General features: G+C 30.9%; 1 protein-coding gene across 1 annotated transcript in view; it reads right to left on the minus strand.

Moving 5' to 3' along the window:
- Positions 1–6,957: 6,957 nt before the first annotated feature.
- The window catches only part of LOC127702573 (uncharacterized), a 46,222-nt gene continuing 28,063 nt past the window's right edge, over positions 6,958–25,116 (minus strand). The window contains exons 17-29 of the mRNA XM_052206826.1: positions 24,746–24,819; positions 23,625–23,778; positions 22,861–23,046; positions 22,011–22,190; positions 21,222–21,361; positions 20,470–20,515; positions 18,421–18,575; positions 17,324–17,450; positions 16,695–16,814; positions 13,419–13,548; positions 12,617–12,801; positions 12,306–12,372; positions 6,958–10,719 (exon numbers count right to left, since the gene is read on the minus strand). Of these exons, the coding sequence (XP_052062786.1) occupies positions 10,637–10,719; positions 12,306–12,372; positions 12,617–12,801; positions 13,419–13,548; positions 16,695–16,814; positions 17,324–17,450; positions 18,421–18,575; positions 20,470–20,515; positions 21,222–21,361; positions 22,011–22,190; positions 22,861–23,046; positions 23,625–23,778; positions 24,746–24,819 (1,647 nt within the window). The 3' untranslated portion in view covers positions 6,958–10,636. The remainder of the gene's footprint in view (positions 10,720–12,305; positions 12,373–12,616; positions 12,802–13,418; positions 13,549–16,694; positions 16,815–17,323; positions 17,451–18,420; positions 18,576–20,469; positions 20,516–21,221; positions 21,362–22,010; positions 22,191–22,860; positions 23,047–23,624; positions 23,779–24,745; positions 24,820–25,116) is intronic.

Below are 25,116 nucleotides of genomic sequence, written 5' to 3' on the forward strand. Positions count from 1 at the left end.
ACTGCCTTTCAGGGTTTACCTTCATCAGTAAGGCTAACTAACTGCCTTTCAGGGTTTACCTTCACCAGTAAGGCTAACCAACTGCCTTTCAGGATTTACATTCATCAGTAAGGCTAACTAACTGCCTTCCAGGATTTACATTCATCAGTAAGGCTAACTAACTGCCTTTTTTGAACTTGTTTTATGGCTGGGTCATTTGTCCATATTTTTTTTAATACCATAAGGTTTCTAGAACATTTCTTATGCAGATAAATTGTGTTATCTACGGTTAATCACTTGAAAAGAACAGCACTCTGATTAATGTTCTTCACCTTTAGTCAAGGAAGATTTTATTTTCTCTAATTCTTCGTCAATTTATCCCTTTCTGCACCCCATTGTATAAAAAAAATGTAATCAATGTGTGGTTCGTTTGATCTCAGTTCTTCATTGGTTAAAATTTGATTATGACGTCAAATTTTCTTGCTTTCCTCTGAATTTCCTATTGTGAAGGCATTAAAAAAGGCGACCATGCCTGATGACGTCACATAGAAAGAACAGATCATTCGAAAAGAAGGAATAAATTTGCCTGCGTATTGTTTGAAAATCATTAGAGAAACAGATTCCACCACCAAATCTCGTGTAATACGATATTTATCCACTCTTGACAATTAAATTTTAAATATTTTAAACGCTCGGCGAGCCTTGTGTTTTAAATTTGAAAATTTAACTGTCTCGAGTGGATAAATATCGTATCACACTCGATGCAGTGGTAGAATCTATATATCTTCAAATAAAAAAAAAAAAAATAAATGTGGATAGTGTCCACATGTGGACACAGATGATGCCCCCGCTTGCATATCATATAGTTATAAAGGGACATAACTGAAGAACAGTAAAAGTGACGCTACCCAAATTTGAACTTGATCTGAGTTTTGTGTGTAAGTCTCATAACATTTGGTTGAGGCTAACTTAAGTATAGAACAGAAACTAAAAATTCAGCACTTTTTCTATTTATAAAGGGGCATAACTCAATAATGGTTAAAGTGACACTACCCAAATTCAACTTGATCTGTGTTTTATCAGTGAAAGTCAAAATTAAACATTGCATTGTATAAAGCATTGATTGTAGTTGATTCAACTATAATCATGGACAAAGGACGATAACTCCAATTTTAAAAATAACTTGATATTTAGAAGAAAATAAAAATTTTGCAATTTTTTCCATTTATAAAGGGGCATAACTCTAGAACGGTTAAAGTGACGCCACCAAAATTCAAACATGATCTGTGTTTTGTGGTAATAAGCATTGTGTATAGGTTTCATAACATTTGGTTGAGGCAAATTTAAGTTAGAGAACAGAAACTAAAAATTTTGCAATTTTTCCAATTATAAAGGGGCATAACTCTAGGACGGTTGAAGTGACACCACCAAAATTCAAACTTGATCTGTGTTTTGTGGTAACAAGCATTGTGTATAAGTTTCATAACATTTTGTTGAGGCAAACTCAAGTTAGAAAACGGAAACCAATTTTGGGACGTACGGACGGACGTTCGTACGTACGTACGTACGTACAGACGGACAAGGGTAAAACTTAATGCCCCCACCGCTACGGCGGGGGCATAAAAACAACTAAAGCAAAATTCTTTGATATTCAACCATAACTTGACCTTTGCTATACATAATAATTGGATAGCAATGCAATGGTTCAACACTTATAAACTGACAAATGTTGGTTGAAAAGTTTACAGAGCTTATGTTAATTAAATGTGTTTTTTATACCAATTTTAGATAAATGTTACTTGACTTGACAGACATGAACAGCTGTGTTCAATTTCCAAAAAGGACACAAAACTGAACATACAAAAACATATACAGGTGACAAAGGGGAAGCTTAGAAATAGATCATATGTATGAAAACTGACCGATAAACATTTCTCTATGCGACTAGATTGAAAACATTTAACCATGTAACAAACCAGTCACTGAAGCAGAAAAGACAGGACAACGAAACACACCTCTATTGGTCAAATAAAGGTTGTCCTTCAAACTTATTGGATGAGGATGATGCAATGTGGATGTATCAAAAGTGTAAAGAAATCTGAGGAGCCTGTAATTCAGTGGTTGTCGTTTGTTGCTGTATATCATAATTGTTTTTCGTTTATTGTTTTGTACATTAATCAGGCTGTTGGTTTTCTCGTTTGAATTGTTTTACATTTGTCATTTCGGGGTCTATTATAGCTTGCTATGCAGTATTGAAGGCCCTACAGTTACCTATAGTTGCTAACTTCTATGTCATTTGGTTTCTGGTGGACAGTTGTCTCATTGGCAATCATACCACATCTTCTTATTTTTATATAAACTGAAAATTTTTCTTCCTTTGACAGTTTATTGACATAAAAACAGTAATAAATATCAATATAAATAAGTTAATAAATATTATTCTTTATATTTACAATTACATAATTGGACGGACATTTATATCATAAATTACTGGCGCAAAGCTTAAAAATATGTCTAATATCTAGCTAGTCAACAAATAATACCTTTCTGCAAGAATTCATTTCAGTTTCAAAAAACAAAACAGTCAACTGCAATTAATTGCAACCAAAATCTACATACATTTACCTACTACCTGAAAACTGTAAAAAAAGACTGTATTAAAATATTATTTAGGTAATGCTATTTGCGATGTTTTATTCTTGTGTAAAATTACTACTATACATTATAATAAAAGAGATAACTTCAATTTTCCAATAATTAACTTTCTTATTTTACATCACAAATTCCAACAGCACCTGAAAACAGATTATATACTTTAAAGGTGGGATATTCCACAAGGGGTTCATTTTTCGTTGAATTTGCCATTCGGATAAAACCATAAAAATGTCCCCTCACATAAATTTTACATATAAGGAAGATCGGAGAGAGAACGAGAATACAGCAAAACTAAAACAATACAAAGACGTTTGATCCTAGAAAATTTAAACTCCACGAGAATAGAGCACTTTACAGTACCTCTCTCAGTTGACACAATATCTATCTAGTCTGGTTCCTTGTACCATTTGCGTCAAATGGTTTGCTGTTTTCTTGTAATAAAAAGATCTATCATCTGTCCTTTTTGTTTTAGTAATGAAGTGATCAATAAAATTGAGAATGGAAATGGGGAATATGTCAAAGAGACAACAACTCAACCAAAGAACAAGACAACAGCAACTGGGTTCAGACTATAAGTCACAAAAATATTCCTACGTTAATTTTTCTTCAATTATAACGCGAGTGGAGGGAGGGAGAAACTTTGATATTTGAAATGTATTCAATATGCATGAGTCACATTTACAGTTGTTTTGTTATACATAGCTCTTTCAAAATACAAATATAATAAAATCAACAATATTGATATACCTTCATGCTACTAAAGTACATGATGAATGAACCTTGTCAATTACCGGTAGATCTTGTCATCTTCCTCATGAAAATATATTCAAAGAAGCAAAAAATATTGCAAGATATATAACACAATTATTAATATTTCCTTTGCATAAATATATCTAATTAATGCTGCTGGTACTAACATATATCTATCTATTGATTATTTCACAAAAATAAGCTTAAACAATACAGTTCTATCAAACATTGTTTGAAAAAAAAGTGAAATGAGGTCAGTTTTATACAACTTATTGCAATTTATTCCTATCAGGATAAGTTCTGAAATTACACAACTTTCATGATGTCACAAACCACTTGAAGCTATCTAGGGCCCTGTTTAAACACTGTATTGTGCATAAAATTTTCAACAAGACATGTTTTAACCATCGTAAACACTTCAAATAAGGCATTTTTTTTTACTTTTAATTTGTGTTTCAGAAAATTAGAAAATAAACAATCAAATTTCAAAATGTTTAATTTCTATTCTTTTTTGTCCCTCAGCTCATTATTGATGACCTTTGTTTTGCGACACTTGACCCAAACAGGAAGTTGTCTAAGTGACTGTTTTTTTCCAGATTGGACGAAATAAGGATAAGGTGTATTGAAAAACAGATCCTCTTTTCACTCGTTGCTTAATCTGTTTTTCTGTTATGATACATCTTAAAAATTTATTGGCAGAATTTTCATTGGATGATGTTATAATAATAGAAAGGTAATTCATTAATATTCAAAAACCTTGACATTCTTTCTTCCATAATTTAAGCCATATTCAGTAATTCTATAGTATATACAGTAACAACTATGATATAACTTTAAACATTTTTAATACAGTTTCAAACTTTTTTAACTTTGATCTTTCTCTTAAATTAAACAGATACACAAAACAACAGTTTTGACATTTTTCCTATTAAATCATTGTTTTCATATTAAAATTGAAAGTATCTAAACTTCTATCATGACAGAGACTAGAACTATTACATTACAGATGCTTTTATGATATATTACATGGTAAAAAATGAATAATAAATTATTACATGATAAAATGAATAATAAATTATTACATGATAAAACGAATAATAAATTATTACATGATAAAATGAACAATAAATTATTACATGATAAAATGGATAATAAATTATTACATGATAAAATGAATAATAAATTATTACATGATAAAATGGATAATAAATTATTACATGATAAAATGGATAATAAATTATTACATGATAAAATGAATAATAAATTATTACATGATAAAATGAAAAATAAATTATTATATGATGAAATGAATAATAAATTATTACATGATAAAATGAACAATAAATACAATAATCACAGTCTTTATCTAGCACAGAAACAGCACAGGAATCATATCATCAATAAATCAGATGCAGTTTGGCACAACATTAAAGATGATCGTCAATGATAAAAATATGAAACATTCTTAACCAAATGCTGTGGTGGTGCCAATGAAATCTTCAAAACATGATTAAAAATCAATTAAAACTTAATACAAGCCAGAGTTTTACTGATAGTTCATACAACAAAAGATAAAATAACTTAAAGGGGGTATTGCAATAATACTGCTAATATTCAAATGTAATTGGATTTTTATTAAAAGAGATTACATAATATCAATTAAAACCAATTGGCTAATTTATCATCAGAAATTCAATTTTTAAAAGAAGAAATTTGTCAGAATATTACAAAAGTTCTCAATTTTCAGCCTCAACCTCATTAAAAACAAGCATCATTGCTTATCTTTGAATTTATATTTTTTTTAAATTGTCATTTTGTTCTACAAAAACAATGAGAAACTGTATTGACTTCTCCTTTCAAACAGAGAATATACAGATCAGCATAATTTTCAGGTACTTGTATATTCTATGGTTTTCTTTTAAAACTACATAATTTATTCTACTACTCACAAACAGAATTTGTATTCTGTCTTATACAGAGAAATCAAATGTTGTCAATGAAAAATTACTCTTTAAAATGTTGTTGTACAAACAAAACAAACACAAAGTAAGCATGCTGATGCAGTAAATAAAATATGGTTCCTGTCACAATTTTAATATAAATTTTGATTAAAATGAGCCATAAAAAGAGCTAGTGATAATATTTCTAAAATGATTTTGAACAGCTATCTATCCAGTGAAAGAGATACTATACTCATTTATTTCAGCACAAAAATGAAAAAAAAATATGGTGAAATATACTATTTAGACCAGCATGAAGTCAAAGTATGTAATTTTAAAAGACATCCATGGGGCTACAGGGCCTTATATTTATGTGTTATATCAAACAGAGGCCATTATAGAGCCATAGGCATATGTAGTAAAGACATTAACTGGACCAAAACATATGTAATTAAGGCATCAATAGGGTCAAAAACATATGTAAGGGCCAAAAATTCTAATTCTTAATTCTTTTCATTTTATTTCACTATATAAAACAATATAAACTTTATAAGATTATCTCTTTTCACTACAAAAAGTTAAAAAGCACCATCATCAAGTACATGCATTGTGAGAATATACTTATCTCAAGTTTGTATTATTTCCCTTGATTTTCTAAGATAATAAAATAATACATTTGATGATATAGACCATAAGTTAGGTTATCAGATGTTAAAGTCAGATGTATGGGCTTTAATGCTATACATTGGTAACCTAAAATTCAAATGAAAATATAAAAGAAACTGTTTTGTGATGATTTACTCAATTTTGCCTGATCATTTGAGGCATAAATCTATTTAACAAAATCTCATCTGTGCGTCACTGCATACATAAGACAACTCAATTTCTCATACATTCTAATGACAAGAATGAAATAATTAGAAATCAGTTGTCATGCTGTCAGAGCCGATCCCAATCTTAATTCAAAGTATAGGAAACCGACCTTTAAAGCACTCACATTTCACAACTAATGACTGTCAAACTGCTGACCAAATATGAAGTCATTCTATTCAGTACCGGTAGTACCTGAGAGAAGTATGACAGAAATATTATTAAACGATTGGATGGACAAGATAAATGCATTATAGACTCAACTCCTATAGTGAGGTATAGTTTATATAGTAATAAAATAGCTACACAAGAACATATAGTAACATGAAAATATGATGAAAATATCACATGACTTAAATATGGCAGATTGATAAAAGTACAACAGATCAGATTGCAAAAATGAATAAAAACAACAAATAAATAATATAAAAGTATAACAATTTGTAACGCCTTCACTAAACTATAAAATATCAACAAATTCAACTTTCTCATTAAAATCAGAAAAATCAACAATAATCAATCAATGCTCTGTCAGATACTTAAAATGTAAAAAATCAGAGAAATATATTAATCATTATGTTTTCAATTAGAGCACTTTATTTGTTATGATACACAACTTTACTGTCCAATAAAACATACCATGCAGAAAGTATGTATAAAGTAAGAGTTACGAAATGAATTTTGGTGATATAGTATCCAATAGGATATTTCATTAGACAAGCTTGCAACTGAAATTAAGGGCATACGATACAGTACTAGTTACAGGGGAGGTAATGACGTTGCTAACGTTAAATGTTATTTTCGTGACGTCAAACTGTGACATATCGGGAAAAGATGCATTTTTCGACTGATTTAACTTGAAAACGAGTTCATGGACCCCTCTTTTTTAAAATGACATTAGGTTTTTTTTCGTATGAAGATTATTTGTACCAATTTTTATGAAAAAGTCACTGATGAATTTTTTTTGAATAAGATAAATATACAGCAAAACATGCCGTTATTTTTCTAAAATCATGTAACTTTGATAAAAATTAAATATTTCCAAAGAATTGTTATACAAAGTTAGAGCATACTTATGTAAAGAAGATTTTCCAAATGTTGTTACAAAAATTCGCTTGTGTTTTTATTTTGAAACAAAAAAGTTAGTTATGTCTATCCAAAGGGTAGAAATGTCCAAAAAACCAAAATTTTTAGTAAATGTCTAAAATTTCGACCTCATTTATCTCTTAAAGAAGCAAATGAAGGTATATTTTTTATTACATATTTGAATTTACTAGGTGAAAAATAGCTTGTATGCAAATTTTCGTAAAAAAATCACTGTGGGATCAAAATTGTATCGTATGCCCTTAATAGCATATGAAGGATATCTCTAACTAATATTCAAGCAATTGTAATGGATGAATATATTACTTTTCCAAATGAATATCTCAAAAACTATAATTTGATAACTTTAGAGAACAATATCCCTACAAAAGTTTTGACTCAAATATATAAAATTTAGAAGATGTGGTATGATTGCCAATGAGACAACTCTCCACCAGAGACCAAATGATGTAAACAACAACTAAAGGTCACTGTACGGCCATGACGCTTCATGCACAGTGTTCTCCCTAGAAATTTTGGATAGCATCACATTTGGCGTAAAAAAAACCCCATTTTTTTTCAATGACATTTGATGCATCGCGGCGATGATCTATTTCCTTTATGTTATATATGTTTATAATAATATTGTTCAATTCATAACTGAGAATACAATTAAACTATAACCATGATAACAGTTGTTTCAGTTTATGTTTTCTATATTCATTTATAGTTACAGAATTAATTTTTTCCTCTTGGACCAAATAAAAATATATGTGTGGTTCCAGTTACCCTACCTACTCAACTAAATGAATGAATGAATGAATGAATGAATGGTTTATTATAGTGCAACCTGTATATATGAAATACTAAAAATCTAGCACAAAAAAGAACTGGTTTTTATATAAAAAGGGAAGAGAATGTATCATATAGCAATAACATTTCAATTAAAAAACTTTTTTCTTTATCATGTCTATGAAATTCATTGTTTAATGGTACTCAATGAATTAGTCCCAGTTGTTTCTTTATATCAAAATGATATATATTTTTAACAAAGTTAAGCTACTTTAGCATGTTTAGTCAGTATATTAAAACAATGCTTTTTCAAAGAGAATACATTTAGCAAAGATATCTAATAGATAGTCTGTTAATGCGTGTGGAATGCGTAGTTTTCTCTTTTGTGATAATTTTTTCTGTCTACTGTGCCATGTGTGCATCTGTAGTTATTATCGTAAAAATGCAGAATTTTGTCATATCTGGTCCGGTTCCGATCCGTAGTTTACACATATATAATGGCGGCGGAAGAAAAATTTACGAAAATAAACAATGTTTGACAAGAGATTGGGAATGCATATGACGCTTTAAATGCATTAAATGGATGAAACATTAACTAAAGCCAATTATGATCTCTTTCTAAAGGAGTATCAAACTTATTTAACTCAAAATCAAAATGTTTAATATACGCCATGTACGCTCTCTATTAACTAGATACCGGAAATGAAAGAAAGTAATTTTTTTATAAAATGTAAAAATATACGACCTAACCTCTTTTCTTAAAGAGAGAAATCGTTTGTATCTTTGAATTTGGATTAATGCAAACGTAGATTTCGAATTGTTTTTTGATTTTCTGATTAAATTTTCTCCATGTTGAAATTTGCGATTGGACCACGTGGTATTAGTCATGTCACAAGTGTCAGCTTGGGGTATTCGTATCCATTCAGTTATCACCCAAAGGGCAATTTACACCTATTTAATCACTCTAAATTGCCTCGGACTTGAAGGGATTACAATTAAAGGTGATATAATTTTTATGATCACAAGCGGTAATTAGATGAAAGTTCAAAATTTAGGACATGGTTTTGCGATATAGAGACAAGAAAAATAGCATCCTCAAAATAATTATAGCGTCGTGGAAATTATTATAGCATCACGGGAAAAAAATATAGCGTCTCGGTGCCGCGACGCTAAAACGGCCTGGGGAGAACACTGATGCATGGTAGATTAACAAGGGACACATCATTTCTTATTCATGTTCATAGTTCAATTTTTAACATACTTCATGCATGGTAGATTTACAAGTAATACATTTTTTTTCAAATCAAGTATAGTAAGGTTTTTACCTAAACATACACGAAATATTGATAATCAACACTTGTCACCGAGATTCTATACCCAAGTCAGGTCTAGAGGAAAATATATTCAGGAAAATAATCACATGACTGTTGAATAATACCACATGACAGACATGTGACAATCAGAGTGATACAATTAAAGCTATGCATTTGTCAATATCAATGTTTTAGGACTAGGAATTCATAATACAATGAAAAAAAGGTTAAATAACCACAAACCCTTGTACCTATTAATTAAAAACTTTAACATAACAAAAAAAAGGAAAATGTGTTAGGCATCAAAATATTTTATGATCATCTCTACTTTCAAAAGAGAATATCTTGATTTTTATTTTTTTTCAGAACAAGTAATGGATATGCAGATTTGATTTGATTTGATTTTTGGTGTTTTAACGCCACTTTTAAGCACCGCTTTTGGGCAATTTCGTGGCGGCCAGTTTTTATTGGTGGAGGAAGCAGGAGTGCCCGGAGAAAACCACAGACCTTCGATAGGAAAACTGACGATCCTAGTCAATTAAGATTAGAGTTGAGTGCACTTGCACGAGCGGGGTTCGAACTCACAACCTCAGTGTTGACTGGCTAGTGATTACAGTAGTAACTACTTAGACCACTCAGCCACCGAGGCCCCTATGCAGATTTGAAGCTTTTTGAATATGCCACTGATTTTATTTCTTGTAAACAAAAAATTGAGAGAAAAATATTAATTTGGCACTATAAATTACAAAAATGAGCTGATTTCACAATTTTACTTAACTATCTAGACAAACATTAAGAAAAATTGATAAAAAAAATTCATAAATCTAGTGAATAATTCATTAAGCAATGAAAAAAACCCTCACTAGATTTATTTTAAATCTATAAAATATAGAAACATCTGATATGATAATTGAGTGAACTATTGTTTGATCCAGTATTTTCTTTGTTTGATCGAGTAATCACCAGTCTTTGTTTGATCGAGTAATCACCTTTCTGTTTTTGATCGAGTAATCACTAGCTGTTTTTGATCGAGTAATCGCCAGCCTTTGTTTGATCGAGTAATCACCTTTCTGTTTTTGATCGAGTAATCACTAGCTGTTTTTGATCGAGCAATCCCCAGTCTTTGTTTGATCAGTATTCACTAGCTTTTGTTTGACTAATCTCATCTTTTCATGTTTTGAGTCCAGTAAATCTATAGTGTAGTAAACCTTTCATATTTTGGTTATTAGATTAACAACAATGACAAGCCTACATCTACCAATCCAGTAAACTTTTAATTAAAGACTTTTCTCTGCTTTCTAATTTCTTCACTTCTAATGTAAAACTGTCATTTGAACCTGAAATGACAAAATATCGTATGTTTTTCAGATTTTTACAACAATAAAAGAGTTAAAAGACAATTAGGCAGCTAACAACATCATGATTTAGTCAAACTATAAATCCAGAGAACAACCTACAGTCAAGGTTAGATGACACCTGTCAGATTAACAGGTAGGTCTCAGTTAATATGAAATTCCATCTTAGATATCTCATTTTCAAAGTTTACTAATTCATAGTAAAAACTTTGGTTCTGAACTATTTCTCTTTTGTACATATCTGTGGTGTACAATTCAGTGGTTGTTGTTTGTTGCTGTATATCATATTTGTTTTTTGTTTATTGTTTTGTACATAAATCAGGGCATTAGTTTTCTTGTTTGAATTGTTTTACATCTGTCATTTCAGGGCCTTTTATAGCTTACTATGCGGAATGGGTTTTGCTCAATGTTGAAGGTAGTACAGTGACCTATAGTTGTTACTGTGGATTCATTTATTTTCGTGGGTATCAATTTTCGTGGATAGAGAAAAAAAGACGTTTCGTGGTATACGTAAATTCGTAGATCACTGATCACAAAAAAAAATAAAAATTCAGATTCGTAATTTGTGGATTTCTATTTGATTTAGGAGATCGTATAACCTCCTTAGTTTGATCAATAATAAAACAAACAAAAAAGAAGGAATTCATTGAAAAAGTTTTGAATTGTCAAAATCCTCGCTTGGTCATTCTAGGTTAAAGTGTTCATTGAAAACTTCTATTACAATAATGGACAGAGACAACTAATTATTTGTTTGTATTACAATTTATAAATTCTTGACGGAATTTTATAAGGCATTCAAAACTCTATGATTGAAAGCTCATTTCCCTAATCACGATATAATAAACAGTCATATAAGTAAAAGGTGTGAAAATAAATGTTCCTGTCATAAACAATATCACCTACGGGCAATATCCCCGTACTTAATCCTATTAATTTTTAATCACCAGTAAACCAAACTATGACACGGTAGTTAACAACTTGCAGTTATTTTCCATGAACAGTTTTAATCAATTTTAAAAAGTAAATTATCACTGATATTCGATATATTTATTATTGATTTAATCAAAATACTTGTATCTTCTTTCAATAAAAACATGTGTTGTGTTACAATGTTTATTGCTAGTCAACACTATACTAGAACTGCATAACATAACCGGAAATAAACATCCGACTCCATACACATTTGTTGGGATTATTCTTCATTGAATTCTTAAATTCGTGGTTCGCTGTGACCCACGAAACCCACGAAAATTGGTATACCACGAATAAAAATGAATCCACAGTAACTTATATGTCATTTGGTCTCTGGTGGAGAGTCTCATTGGCAATCATACCACATCTTCAAATTTTTGAATATGTGTAAAGCTTCAGTGAACCAACCAAAACATATAAGCTTTGTTTATAAGGTTCAACTCTACCCGTGAGATGCTTTATACTTGATGATGTCTTCTTTGGATATTCAAGTAATTATTTTATTATTATTATTTGTACATGAGATCACCATCAATGACAGAAATAGAGTTTATATCACTCATTAAAAATTATATGTTCTCCTTTCTGTAATATACCTGAACTGCAAATCTTTTTCAGTTTCTGTAGAAAATCAAAGAAGGTCTCATTTAATGCAGAATGTCCCTACAAAAAATAAAATTAAATTCTAAATATATTTTTATTATAAAATAGTGTATATTGCATAATATTTATAAAAAGTGCACTTTTTTTTTGTTTTTTGTTTTTTTTAAATTATAGAAAGTTTGGACATGTATAAAATATTTCAGATCGTAATTTAAGTTACAGGTTTACATGTATAATCAAAATTTCTTATCCTATAGCCATTATTTACAAGTGAAACATGAAATATGATTAGTCAGTTTTGTACCTCAGGTTCCTCATCCCAGCTGTCCCAATCAGAACTCTCATCCTCACTTTCACTTTCCGCTGGAGACTTATTACCTCCCCTGTCGCTATGCTGACTCAGGGCACTGAGTCTCCCAGATGGTAAACTACCACTGTTATTACTCAAGTTTAAAGTCAAACATTCAGGAAAAGTACCAGGACTGTTTGCTAAAATTATATTATATTATCAATATTAAGCTGTTATATACCAGCTATATATAGAATCTTTACAGTTTATGCTCCTCAACAATGAAAAAATAGTTTCATTTCTGTACATTGACTTGTCAAAAGTGACAGAATAGTCAACCTGATGACTGAAGAAGGTGGTCACTCAGCAGTAGAAATTGTCAGTCTGTTCAGGTCTTGTTGTTAGGTTCGACAACCTCCTTTTGAATTTTGATTATTTTCCAATTTAATAAGTGTTCCTATTTTAAGGTCTTGAATCCTTAATTTTGAAAATTTGGAACTAGGTCCCATTGTAACGGTAGTTTGCTTTTTGGGATCCTTCTGAAATATTCGTATAACATTTGGTTCCAGAAAGAAAATCTCCATTTAAAAATGGGGAGATTTACAGATTTTTCCAAGTTGCTGGACCTGTTAAAATTCAACAATCATGAGCACTTATCCTGATAACTTTGATGGTATTCTGTCTTTTAGATTATGAAAGAACTTTGAGCTTTCTTTTGTGGCTTTATCAATAAGTTGTTTATTCTCTTGATATTTTAAAATAAACACAAGTAATTTCCTAAGTATAAAAATCTGCATGTTTCCAGTACTGTATTTACCCATAATAGCTGTATCTTCACCATCCCATTCATCCATACAGTCAGGACTACCAGACATAGGGATATCATTTGATAACAGGTTAAAGTCATCATCCTGCCGTGGGGAATTCTCCATGTTAAAATACACATTCTGTCATAGAAATAATCAGAATCCGTCATAAATACAGTTGATTCATTCATTTTCATGGGCATTAATTTTTGGAAAGTTGTAGTTTCATGGATACTTTATTTCACGGTTTTCAAAATTCTGCATACTGTCAGCAATTTCTCCTTTATTGATTATTTGAATTCCTGTTTCACCTTTACCAACAAAATTTACAAAAATAAATGCCCAACGAATAAGAAGTTATACACAGAACCTTTTATCATAATGAGATGTAACATAATTTAAATAAAATGCTCCGCAGGGCGCAGCTTGATACGACCGCAGAGGTCGAACCCTGAACAGTTGGGGCAAGTATGGACACAACATTCAAGCTTGATACAGCTTTGCATTTGGATTGTGATTAAATATTTGACACAGCATAAATTTCTGACACAGAATGAATGTGGTCTAAGAACTTAAACATTTTAAATTGGACATTCACCTATTATGGTCCAATATCCAAAATCTAAATACATGGTTAGATTCAGCATATCAAAGAACCCCAAAAATTCAATTTTTGATGAAATCAAACAAAGTTTAATTTTGGACCCTTTTGACCTCAATGTGGAAAAAGTTGATAACGGGGCCCAAAAATCAAAAAATCTAAATACATGGTTAGATTCAGCATATCAAAGAACCCCATTTATTTAATTTTTGTTGAAATCAAACAAAGTTTAATTTTGGACCCAGATTTGGACCAACTTGAAAACTGGGCCCATAATCAAAAATCTAAATACATGTTTAGATTCAGCATATCAAAGAACCCTAAGAATTCAAATTTGGTTAAAATCAAACTAAGTTTAATTTTGGACCCTTTGGACCTTAATGTAGACCAATTTGAAAACGGAACCAAAAATTAAGAATCTAAATACACGGTTAGATTCGGCATATCAAAGAACCCCAATAATTCAATTTTTGATGAAATCTAACAAAGTTTAATTTTGGACCCTTTGGACCTCAATGTAGACCAATTTAAAAACGGGGCCCAAAATCCAAAAACTAAATACACGGTTAGATTCAGCATATTAAAGAACCCCAAGAATTCAAGAATAAAACCCCATTGAAATTGGTCAAGAAATAAGCAATTTATACGAAGTATCTTCTTTTGCACAATACTGTGCAATTAAATATTTCTTGCTATTGCGCAATACTGTACAATTGACAATTTCTTGCGATTGCGCAATATTGTGCTATTGGATATTTCTTGCTATTGCGCAATACTGTGCATTTGAAGATTTCTTGCTATTGCGCAATACTGTGCAATTGAAGATTTCTTGCTATTGTGCAATACTGTGCAATTGAAAATTTCTTGCTATTGCACAATACTTTTTATATAATAATTTACACATCCTGTTTGGTGTGTATCTCCTACCATATCATTATTATTTGCTTTTAAATATAAATCAGAAATAACCAACTTAAAATGGAAAATTTTAAAAGAAAAAAAAAGGAAAAAAAAAAAAATCCCCCCCCCCAAATTTTTTGAACCCCCTTATGATTCATCACCTCCAAACTCAATCCCAGCCTTCCCTTTGTGGTATGGTACCTTGCAGTACAATTTCAGAGAGATCCATACACTTGAACACAAGTTATTGTCTGGAAACTAGAAAAATTTGTTTTTTGGCCCCTTTTTGGACCCAAATTCCTAAAATATTGAGGCAATTACCCCGATCATCAATCCCAGCCTTCCCTTTGTGGTATGGTACCTTGCAGTACAATTTCAGAAAGATCCATACACTTACACACAAGTTATTGTCCTGAAACTAGAAAAATGCTTGTTTTTTGCCCCTTTTTGGCCCCTAATTCCTAAAATTTTTTGCAAATACCCCCATCATCAATTCCAGCTTTCCCTTTGTGGTATGGTACCTTGCAGTACAATTTCAGAGAGATCCATACACTTGAACACAAGTTATTGTCTGGAAACTAGAAAAATGCTTATTTTTGGCCCCTTTTTGGCCCCCAATTCCTAAACGTTTCGGCAATTACCCCCAAACTCAATTCCAGCTTTCCCTTTGTGATATGGAACCTTGTAGTACAATTTCAGAAAATCCATACACTTACACACAAGTTATTGTCATGAAACTAGAAAAATGCTTGTTTTTTGCCCCTTTTTTGGCCCCTAATTCCTAAAATTTTGAGGCAATTACCCCCAAAATCAATCCCAGCATTCCTTTTGTGATATGGAACCTTGTGGTACAATGTCAGAGAGATCCATACACTAACACACAAGTTATGTCTGGAAGTTACAAAAATGCTTATTTTTGGCCCCTTTTCGGCCCCTAATTCCTTTACTGTTGGTACCATAACCCCCAAAATCAATCCCAACCTTTCTTTTGTGGTATTGAACCTTGTGGTAAAATTTCATAGAGATCCATGCACTTAAACTAAAGTTAGAGTGCGAAAACCAATGTGTCTTCGGACGACGCCGGACGACGCCAGACGACGACGACGACGACGACGCCAACGTCATACCAATATACGACCACAAAAATTTTTTTGCGGTCGTATAAAAATAATGGTTATATCTTGATGAATTACAATTGCATGCCTCTGTAAGCAAGATGTCATATGTAAGCAATGTGAAAACAAACTAATACCAAATCTCTAAGGATGATAGTTATCAAAGGTACCAGTTTAATACGCCAGACGCGCGTTTCGTCTACATAAGACTCATCAGTGACGCTCAGATCAAAAAAAGTTATAAAGCCAAACAAGTACAAAGTTGATGAATCACTTCATTCATTACATCATATTTCTAAATCTTCAAAAAGGCATTTAATTCTACTAATTATCAAGTAAGAAAGTATTGCATTATCACAACTTGAATTTGAAGCCACAATTACTTCTACCAGTAATTTTATCTATTGTCATCAAGGTCAATAACTGGTTATCAAGATTGGTTCATGTCTTAATCAATGTTTCATACTGTCCAACAAAGAGCTTTCTGTTTGAAGGTTTCATAGATTGCTTGATTATTTGCTTGCTTATCATCCAAAGGCAAAAACTTATTGCATTTTCAATACTAGTTTGTATATTGTCCTCTGAAATTATATTTTTTATCCTCTTTACAATGGAGATGGTTTGGTATATTTTACCTTATATTTATCATGTGAAGAAAGTTGTATACTTACATCACTAACTCTGGAACATATAGCAACCAGTATTATTCGAAGATGTCTGGTAGGATTAATGACTTTACACAGGACTAAATAAGCTGAGAGAATCTTCTGTACCATATGTAGGTCTGCAGTCTTCAAATAAAAAACAACAATTTATAATTTGAATAAAAATTAAGAATTTCAAATACTGTATACATAAAATTTAATATCTTTATTACAGTTTCCAGGTTGGGAGGTGGTTGATTTTGTTGCTATTTAGCCGAAGACATTAAATTTGGTAAAACACATTCTCTTCTGAGCCACAAACTTTTAAAACCATTTTAAAAGTCTAGTAGAATCAGATCCAGAATAATGTCTGGAATATTTAAGATTGACTTGTTTCGAATCGTCACTTTATCCTGTAAGTCCATCTTAGGTGGTAGTCTTGTAGAAAAAAAGGATTCTTTTTTTTACATCATGCTAACACTAACTAGAATTATCTCCCCTTAAGCATGTAAGACCAGAAATATATTCCTTAATGAACATCCTCAGTGGTTTTCTACAAGTGTTTAAAGTTTTAACAATATCTGTCAAGGCAAATGGATAGAATATGGACACAGGTTGATTCCTATATAACCCCCAAACTTTAATGGTATATTTACCTTCATTGTAATTATAGCTGCTAGCTCCTTCAGAGTAAGATGTATACACTTCAGACAACCTTGTATCTGTTGTTGATCTGTCAAACCACTCACAAAATCTGTTATTTTAGAACCCAAGGTATTCAAACTGTAAAACAAAAAAATAGTGTTTAGTTCTAAAAGCTTGTTAGCCATTTGCAAACATGAACTAAATATCCGCTAATAATTTTATATAAACACACCCTGAAGCTTTCTCAAATGCCATTCAAAACAGCAAATGAAAACAGATCAAAGATGACCAATCTATATTCAAAGCTCCCAAGAGGATTCAAGAAAAGTATGTTTCTCTCTTCAAAACCTATTGCAACCTACCTTAACTGGATGCTAAAACAAAAGATATAGGCTCCATAACTATTAAACCAAGTATACAATTGCAAGTGCACAACACTACATCCAAATTTTTTTTTGAATTTGAAGATATAGAATCATTTGACATTCGACAGAAAACTTAACATTTTCCAACATTTGACAAAATTATAGAAATCACTTCCATGATACCATTACTTTTTACAATAAACTTCAGAAAAAATTTCAGAAAAAGTTAATTTTGGTCAAGTCTTGAAGACACAATATGACAGTGATGTAATTAAATTGACAGCAAGAGATATTTTAAACATTTTCCTTCAAAACGAATAGTATCCTGAATATTTAAGCTACATCAATATAGAGAATAAGATTCCCCCTAAATGATTTCTTGCCAGTGAGTAGATAAATACAAATACACTTCCTGTGTGAATATCTTTTTGGACGAAAGTTGCGCTTCACATTTTTAAAAGTATGTGCAACAGTGTGATCAAATAGTCTAAGATTCATAAATTACATATCAAAACATACATCAATACATCTATAAGTAGATTGCAGAAATCTTCTAAGTCTCACAAATTACTTAAACACTAATATACATTAGTTTTACATATCAAGAAAATTTAGAAATCCTGTTAAACTCACCAATCACACATAGTTTTACAGACATGATTATTAACTATAAATAGTCCAGTATAATGTGCTACAATAGAAAACATTAATAATAGAGTAGAACTTTCTACAGGTAAACTCACCAATCACACATAGTTTTACAGACATGATTATTATCTATAAATAGTCCAGTATAATGAGCTACAACAGGTAACATAAGTGAGGAACTTTCTACAGGTATACTCAGAAGGAATGGCTTGATCCCATGGTGGACTTCAGTCACAAAAAACTTCTCAACCTGTAAAGAAAATAAAAGTGAAACATTGTAATAGGATAAATTTGGTAAAGGACATGAACATATCTTATCGTTTTTATTCAAATTTATTTTTCTTAATCATTTATGAAGGTCAAGGTATGTTTGGCAAAGTAGAGAAAGTGTGTAGATCATGTTTATTTAACCCTTTGCTATATAGTGATCATCAAAAATCTAACAGCATTAAAACATAAGAGGCAGTTAGCCACTTGTACATGAAAGAAATCGTGCTAAATTCACTTTGTTGCTTGTTTATCTTTTGAAACAAAAAAGTTAGATATATCTGTCCAAATGTTTAACATTTCAACCCCATTTATCTCTAAAATGGCACATAAGGTATAATTTTATTACATATTTGAATGGATTAGGTGGAAAAATAGCTTGTACGCAAATTTTCACAAGAGTGCACACACTGAAATGTCTCGCCTTCTTTACTGACCATTGATTTTATGTTGAATGTACTAAATATAAAGCTTTACTACAAGTATCACACAAACTTAACATGATCCAAGAAAATGAGGTCAAGGTCAGATACACCAAACGGGAAAATACATGTACACCTTACAATCATTCAATACACTAAATATAGTTGACCAATTGCTTATAGTTTCTAAGAAACTGACTTAACCAGGAAAACTAAACATTGACCACTGAACCATGAAAATGAGGTCAAGGTCAGATTAACCATGCCAGACAGACATGTACACCTTACAATCAATCTACGCATTAAATATAGTTGACCTATTCCTTATAGTATCTAAGAAACAAACTTAACCATGAAAACTTAATATTGACCAATGAACCATGAAAATGAGGTCATGGTCAGATGATACCTGCCAGACAGACATATACACCTTACAATCCTTCTATACAAAAAATATAGTTGACCTATTGCTTATAATTTAAGAAAAACAGACCAAAACACAAAAAACTTAACACTGAGCAATGAATCGTGAAAATGAGGTCAAGGTCAAATAAATTCTGCGAGACTGACATGTGCATCATAAAATATTTCCATACACCAATTACATTTGACCTATTGCATATAGTATTAGAAAAAAAGACCAAAACTCAAAAACTTAACTATAACCACTGAACCATGAAAATGAGGTCAAGGTCAAATGACACCTGCCAGTTGGACATGTACACCTTAAAATCCTTCCATACACCAAATATAATAGACCTATTGCTTATAGTATTTGAGATATGGACTTGACCATGAAAACTTAACCTTGTTCACTGATCCATGAAATGAGGTTGAGGTCAAGTTAAAACTATCTGATGGGCATGAGGACCTTGCAAGGTACGCACCTACTAAATATAATTATCATATTACTCATAATAAGAGAGAAATTAACATTACAAAAAATCTAAACTTTTTTTTTTCAAGTTGTCACTGAACCATGAAAATGAGGTCATGGACAATGGACATGTGATAGACGGAAACTTCGTAACATAAGGCATCGATATGCTAAGTATGAAGCATCCAGGTCTTCCACCTTCTGAAGTATAAAGCTTTTAAGAAGTTAGTTAACGCTATGTCGCAGGCTCGACAATAAAAAAAAACCACATGGGATCAAAACTGTATCATATGCCCTTAATGAAAAACTTAACTAAAGCAAATAATATGTAAAATAACAGTAACCTTATTTTAGTGTTAACCAATCAAGCATTAAGTGACAAAAGACAATTCCTCTATGATATGTAGTTGTTTAATTTGGACAAATGTACAAAAAAATGAACAAATGGATGACCAGATGAAATACTATATTCCCTCTCTAATATTATTAGATGAGAGGATAATTAAACCACTAAAAAGGGAGAAACTTCAGTCTGAGTAATTTATAACTAAATAGTATATAATAGATAAGCAGCCTACCTGTTTGGCACACTGTAGTTTTGTCTCTGGTTTCACCAGACAACAGCTGAAAACAAACATAAATAATACAAAAATAATCAATCATATTTTATCTTATCCTGCCATTACTAATACTACACAATATGGATACAATAGATAGATGACTTATGATGGTTAACACAGGCATTCTTTCAGCATGGTGCCTTCACAAATAATTTTTTTCATACAAGACATTTTTCATGTTTCAAGGTCAGATTTTTCTATTTTAGGGGAATGCAAAAAAAAAGGCAGTTTTCAAGTACAAATTGATTGGCCTTTTATGTTTCATGTTGATGAAAAAAAAAATCATTTTTTTTCCATAGTGATTTTTCAGTATAGCTTTAATAAAGTCCTATACTTTTCTGATATATTTTCTATTAATGGTGAATGTCGTCTCATTACTAGCAGAACCCTGCCACACTCATATATCTGTCTGTCCCAAAGTTAGGAGCCTGTAACTCAGTGATTGTTGTTGGTTGCTGTCTGTCATATTTGTTTTTTGTCAATGTTTTATCATAAATCAGGCTGTTGATTTTTTTGTCAGAATTATTCGCATTTTTTCATGTTCGGGCCTTTTATAGATTACTATACAGTATGTATTTTGCTCATTGTTGAAGGCCATACAATAGCCTATATCTGCTTAAATTCACGTCATTTGGACTGATGGATAGTTGTGTCATACCACAAATCCTTATTTTATACTGTTTGTTGAGATTTACTATAATTCTCGTTACCTGAGGTATCCTTCAAATGGTGAGGAGAAGAGACGTATATCTGCTCCTTGTAGTAGCTCTTTGGAAATTCTAGTATTAGGGTGAGAAAAACAAAACAGTAACTTCCAGAAAGACAACAGGGTAGCTATCTGACTAAATCTCTGAAAATAAAAATGAACATGTAAAAATGAAAAAATAAAATTATAACAATTGCTTTCTCTTTACTGACTTGAAAAACATGTTACATGCTATTATTTAATTGACTTATTGAAAAGAACAATTTTGATTTTGACTAAACTGCTACTGTGAAAGTACTTTTATTCATGGGTATCAATTTTCATGGTTTTAACAAATGTTAAATGTTTGTGGGTTCTTAAATTCATGGATTTTAGTTTTCTGAAAAAAATCAAGTGAAGAATTTAAAGCCATCAGAAAAAAAGATTCTTGAAAATAATCATCTTTTGTTCTATAACTGGGAGAACAGTTCTCATATTTCGCTGGACACTTAAATTCCTGGATAAAGCCATCCACAAAAACTGGTATCCCACGAATAAAAGCACTTTCACAGAAATAAGTAATTATTCTGATTTTGACTAAGTGTTGAATGGAGATAATTTTCTATTACTAAATTATTGAAAGAAATTATTTGATTGACTTGTTGAATGAGAACAGATGAGTTTGCTTTGAATAGTTGATGGTAATTTGCTTGATTAACTTGTTGATGAGAGCTAACATTAGTTGACCTATTTAATGTGAAATACTTTTGACTGACTTGTTGATTTATTGAAGGAAAACAATTTGTGAACTAACCTGATCATTAGGAATGTTAAAATAACTGTGTGCTGCTATAATTGTACTGGCTGAGATCACTGATAATCTGTCAAACACAGGTCGTTGTAGTAATGTGTCAACATAGGGCAGATAACTCTGTATATTCACTGTTACACTAGAGACTATTTTAGATATCACTCGTTTACACATGTCATGGTCCTAAAAAAATATTCGTGAAAAAAAATTGTAATACTGACTACAAAAAATGCACACAATACACTAAAATATTAATAATGTAAAAGATGTATAAAATGCTTAACTAACAATTTTTCCTAAAATTTTACTTAAAACATGGATGGGTACCAATGAAAAATCATCAACCTATCAATTCTTATTTTTTTTACAAGTTTTAATCCTCCTTCCACATATCACAGAAGTTTCTCTCCTCTCACTACTCGTAGCCAAATCATAAAAATATACCAGGAAACTATAAAACCTTTTTTCAATTTCTGGAGCAAACATACTAGCTATTGGTTATAAATGATATATCCACACCAAATATTTTTGGAGTGACTTCACAGATATCCTAGTCTTTTCATCAAAAAAATTTAAAATGTCCACTTACTTAAACTATAATTATCTTAAGCCAAAACTTTCTTGAACAGAGGCAATGATTCACCACCCAAACATATGGAAATTTTTGTAACAATTGAGATACTTTATATGTTACAGTAATGCATTAGAAGGTAAGTAAATTGCAATGCAGTATGATATTTCTATAACAAGGGAAATTACTTATCTGCTATGCACAATAGAGGCTTCTGTAACTAGGTTGGTAACATATCTGCTATGCACAAAGATGGTTACTGTAACAAGGGAGATAACTTACCTGCCATGCATTAGGTGGTTTCTGTAACAAGGGAAGTAACTTGACACAATGCACCACTGATTCCTTTAACATTACAGAAGCAGCATATGTCAACAGGCAAGTTTTCTTTGGCAAGTAAGCTTTCCATATATTTTCTAAAATATTGATGTCATACCATCGTATCACCTCTGCTAAACATGGTAAAACCTGAAAAAAAAACATAATTACTTAAATGTTGTTATTTTTTTATATATTACCTAATCTTTTATGTCATGGCATGTTTAATATTGACATTATTACCATGCATGACTTTAACATTACTGTACATAACTTTGAAATTACCATGCATAACTTTGACACTGTTTAATAAACCAAAAAGTTCTTTTTATTTACATATTTTCACTTGAAGAAACGTTCTCCCTAAAATTTATTAGGAATTTGGTACGGACCTTTTTTTTTATAGCTTCCAAAATCATCATTTATTGTGTAAATCAACTATCTTTCTCAACATCAGATTAGAATATTAAAATAATTCAGGACAAGAACAATTCCATTTTTTTATGAATACTATAGTTTAATTATGGACCTCTTTTCAGTGATACTTTTGAGAATTTTTCAGGCATACATCTTCTTTCCCACTAATTTTTTTACTTACCTGTTTAGACATATGTCAGAGTTCCCATTTATTATCAACTTACCAGTTTAGACATACATCTTAGTTCCCACTTATTGTCTGACTAACCTGTTTAGATATACATACGAGACCCAGCTGATCATTGACTAACCTGTTTAGACATCCTTTTGAGTTCCCACTGATTGTCTGACATACACTGTAATGTCTGATGAAGAATTGTTATTAAGATATTGCTGAGAAAATCCACATCTACCACATGTACATCTTTTTTGAGGAGTTCTTCTACTTTAGAATTATTCTGTTGACTGCAAGAAGAAATTGTCTTAACAATTTACCATACATTCATGAAAAACTGTACAGTAATGTTGCATCATAGTGTACAGTAGTGTTGCAATTTGCTGTACAGTAGTGTTGTATTTTGCTGTACAGTAGTGTTGCATTTTGCTGTACAGTAGTGTTGCATTTTGCTGTACAGTAGTGTTGTATAATAATGTACAGTAGTGTTGCATCATACAGTACAGTTGTCTTGTATCATGTTGTAAAATCTTATGTAGCATTTACAGAATGTCCAGAGGTAATATTGGCCTATGATAATCAATAATCAAAAGACTTTTTTTTCCATTCAGACATAAATGTATCTAAAACACATTTTCAAAAAATTCTGTTTTAATTTTTTTCATTACCTGTGAATCATATACCCTAAAACTAGATATCAAGTTTAAAATTTTTATATGTAAAGAGTATTTCATGAAATGGAACTACAAATTCTCTCAAATTAAATTTTGCTTGGTTATAATATAGAGTAATTGCTATAGTTATTTTGTCTGGAATATTAATTCTGGTTAAATAGAGTTTATTATTTCCTGATACAAGTGTCTACTCTACTACTGTGGGATAACTCAAGAGTTAAATATTATCTGATGCTAATGGCACCACTACTACTATTACTGCTGATTCAATATTATTCCTGGGATACTTATTTTCATGGATTTTGTTGGTACAGGTAATCTAATTTAAATTTAAATGTCCATCTAGTCAACAAACTTTATATAGGTCTTTATGGAGACTTTGTCTAAACAATGAAAATACAAGTTTTTCTAAATCCACAAAAAATGGTATCCACGGAAAATAAATAAATCCATAGTAACTAATTCATATTCAGAATTTATTATGTGTCATTAATCTGAGATTATAAATGCTAGCAAATATTTATCTATTTAATGTTTTAGCCTTAGTCTTCAAATGTATATTCAAATGATATACAAAACTAACCTATTTTTGAGTAATTTCTCCACCTCCTCTAATGATGTACTATGCATATAATGCTGACAATTCTTTTGATTTTTCTGAAGAAAAAAAAAAAATATTGTCATACTGAAGCACTATTAAAAGAAATAAGGTTGTGTTAAAGAATTCTCTCCAGAAAGTATAATTAACTCAATAAATATACCGTACATATATCTTCAAGGTCCTCAATTTTAAACTGGCATTGTCAGCACTTTTGTGCTTATAGAAGACACACTTTCTTCCAAAAAAAGATAAATAATGAAGAATCAATATATCTTTAAATTTCATTTTCTATGCACGTCTCTTTAGTTTTTAACTATCTTTGTAAACCCTGTAGTCTGTAGGTTATTTCACCT

Source organism: Mytilus californianus, unplaced genomic scaffold (assembly GCF_021869535.1).
Source record: "Mytilus californianus isolate M0D057914Y unplaced genomic scaffold, xbMytCali1.0.p SCAF_5, whole genome shotgun sequence".
In the NCBI taxonomy this organism is placed as follows: Eukaryota; Metazoa; Mollusca; class Bivalvia; order Mytilida; family Mytilidae; genus Mytilus; species Mytilus californianus.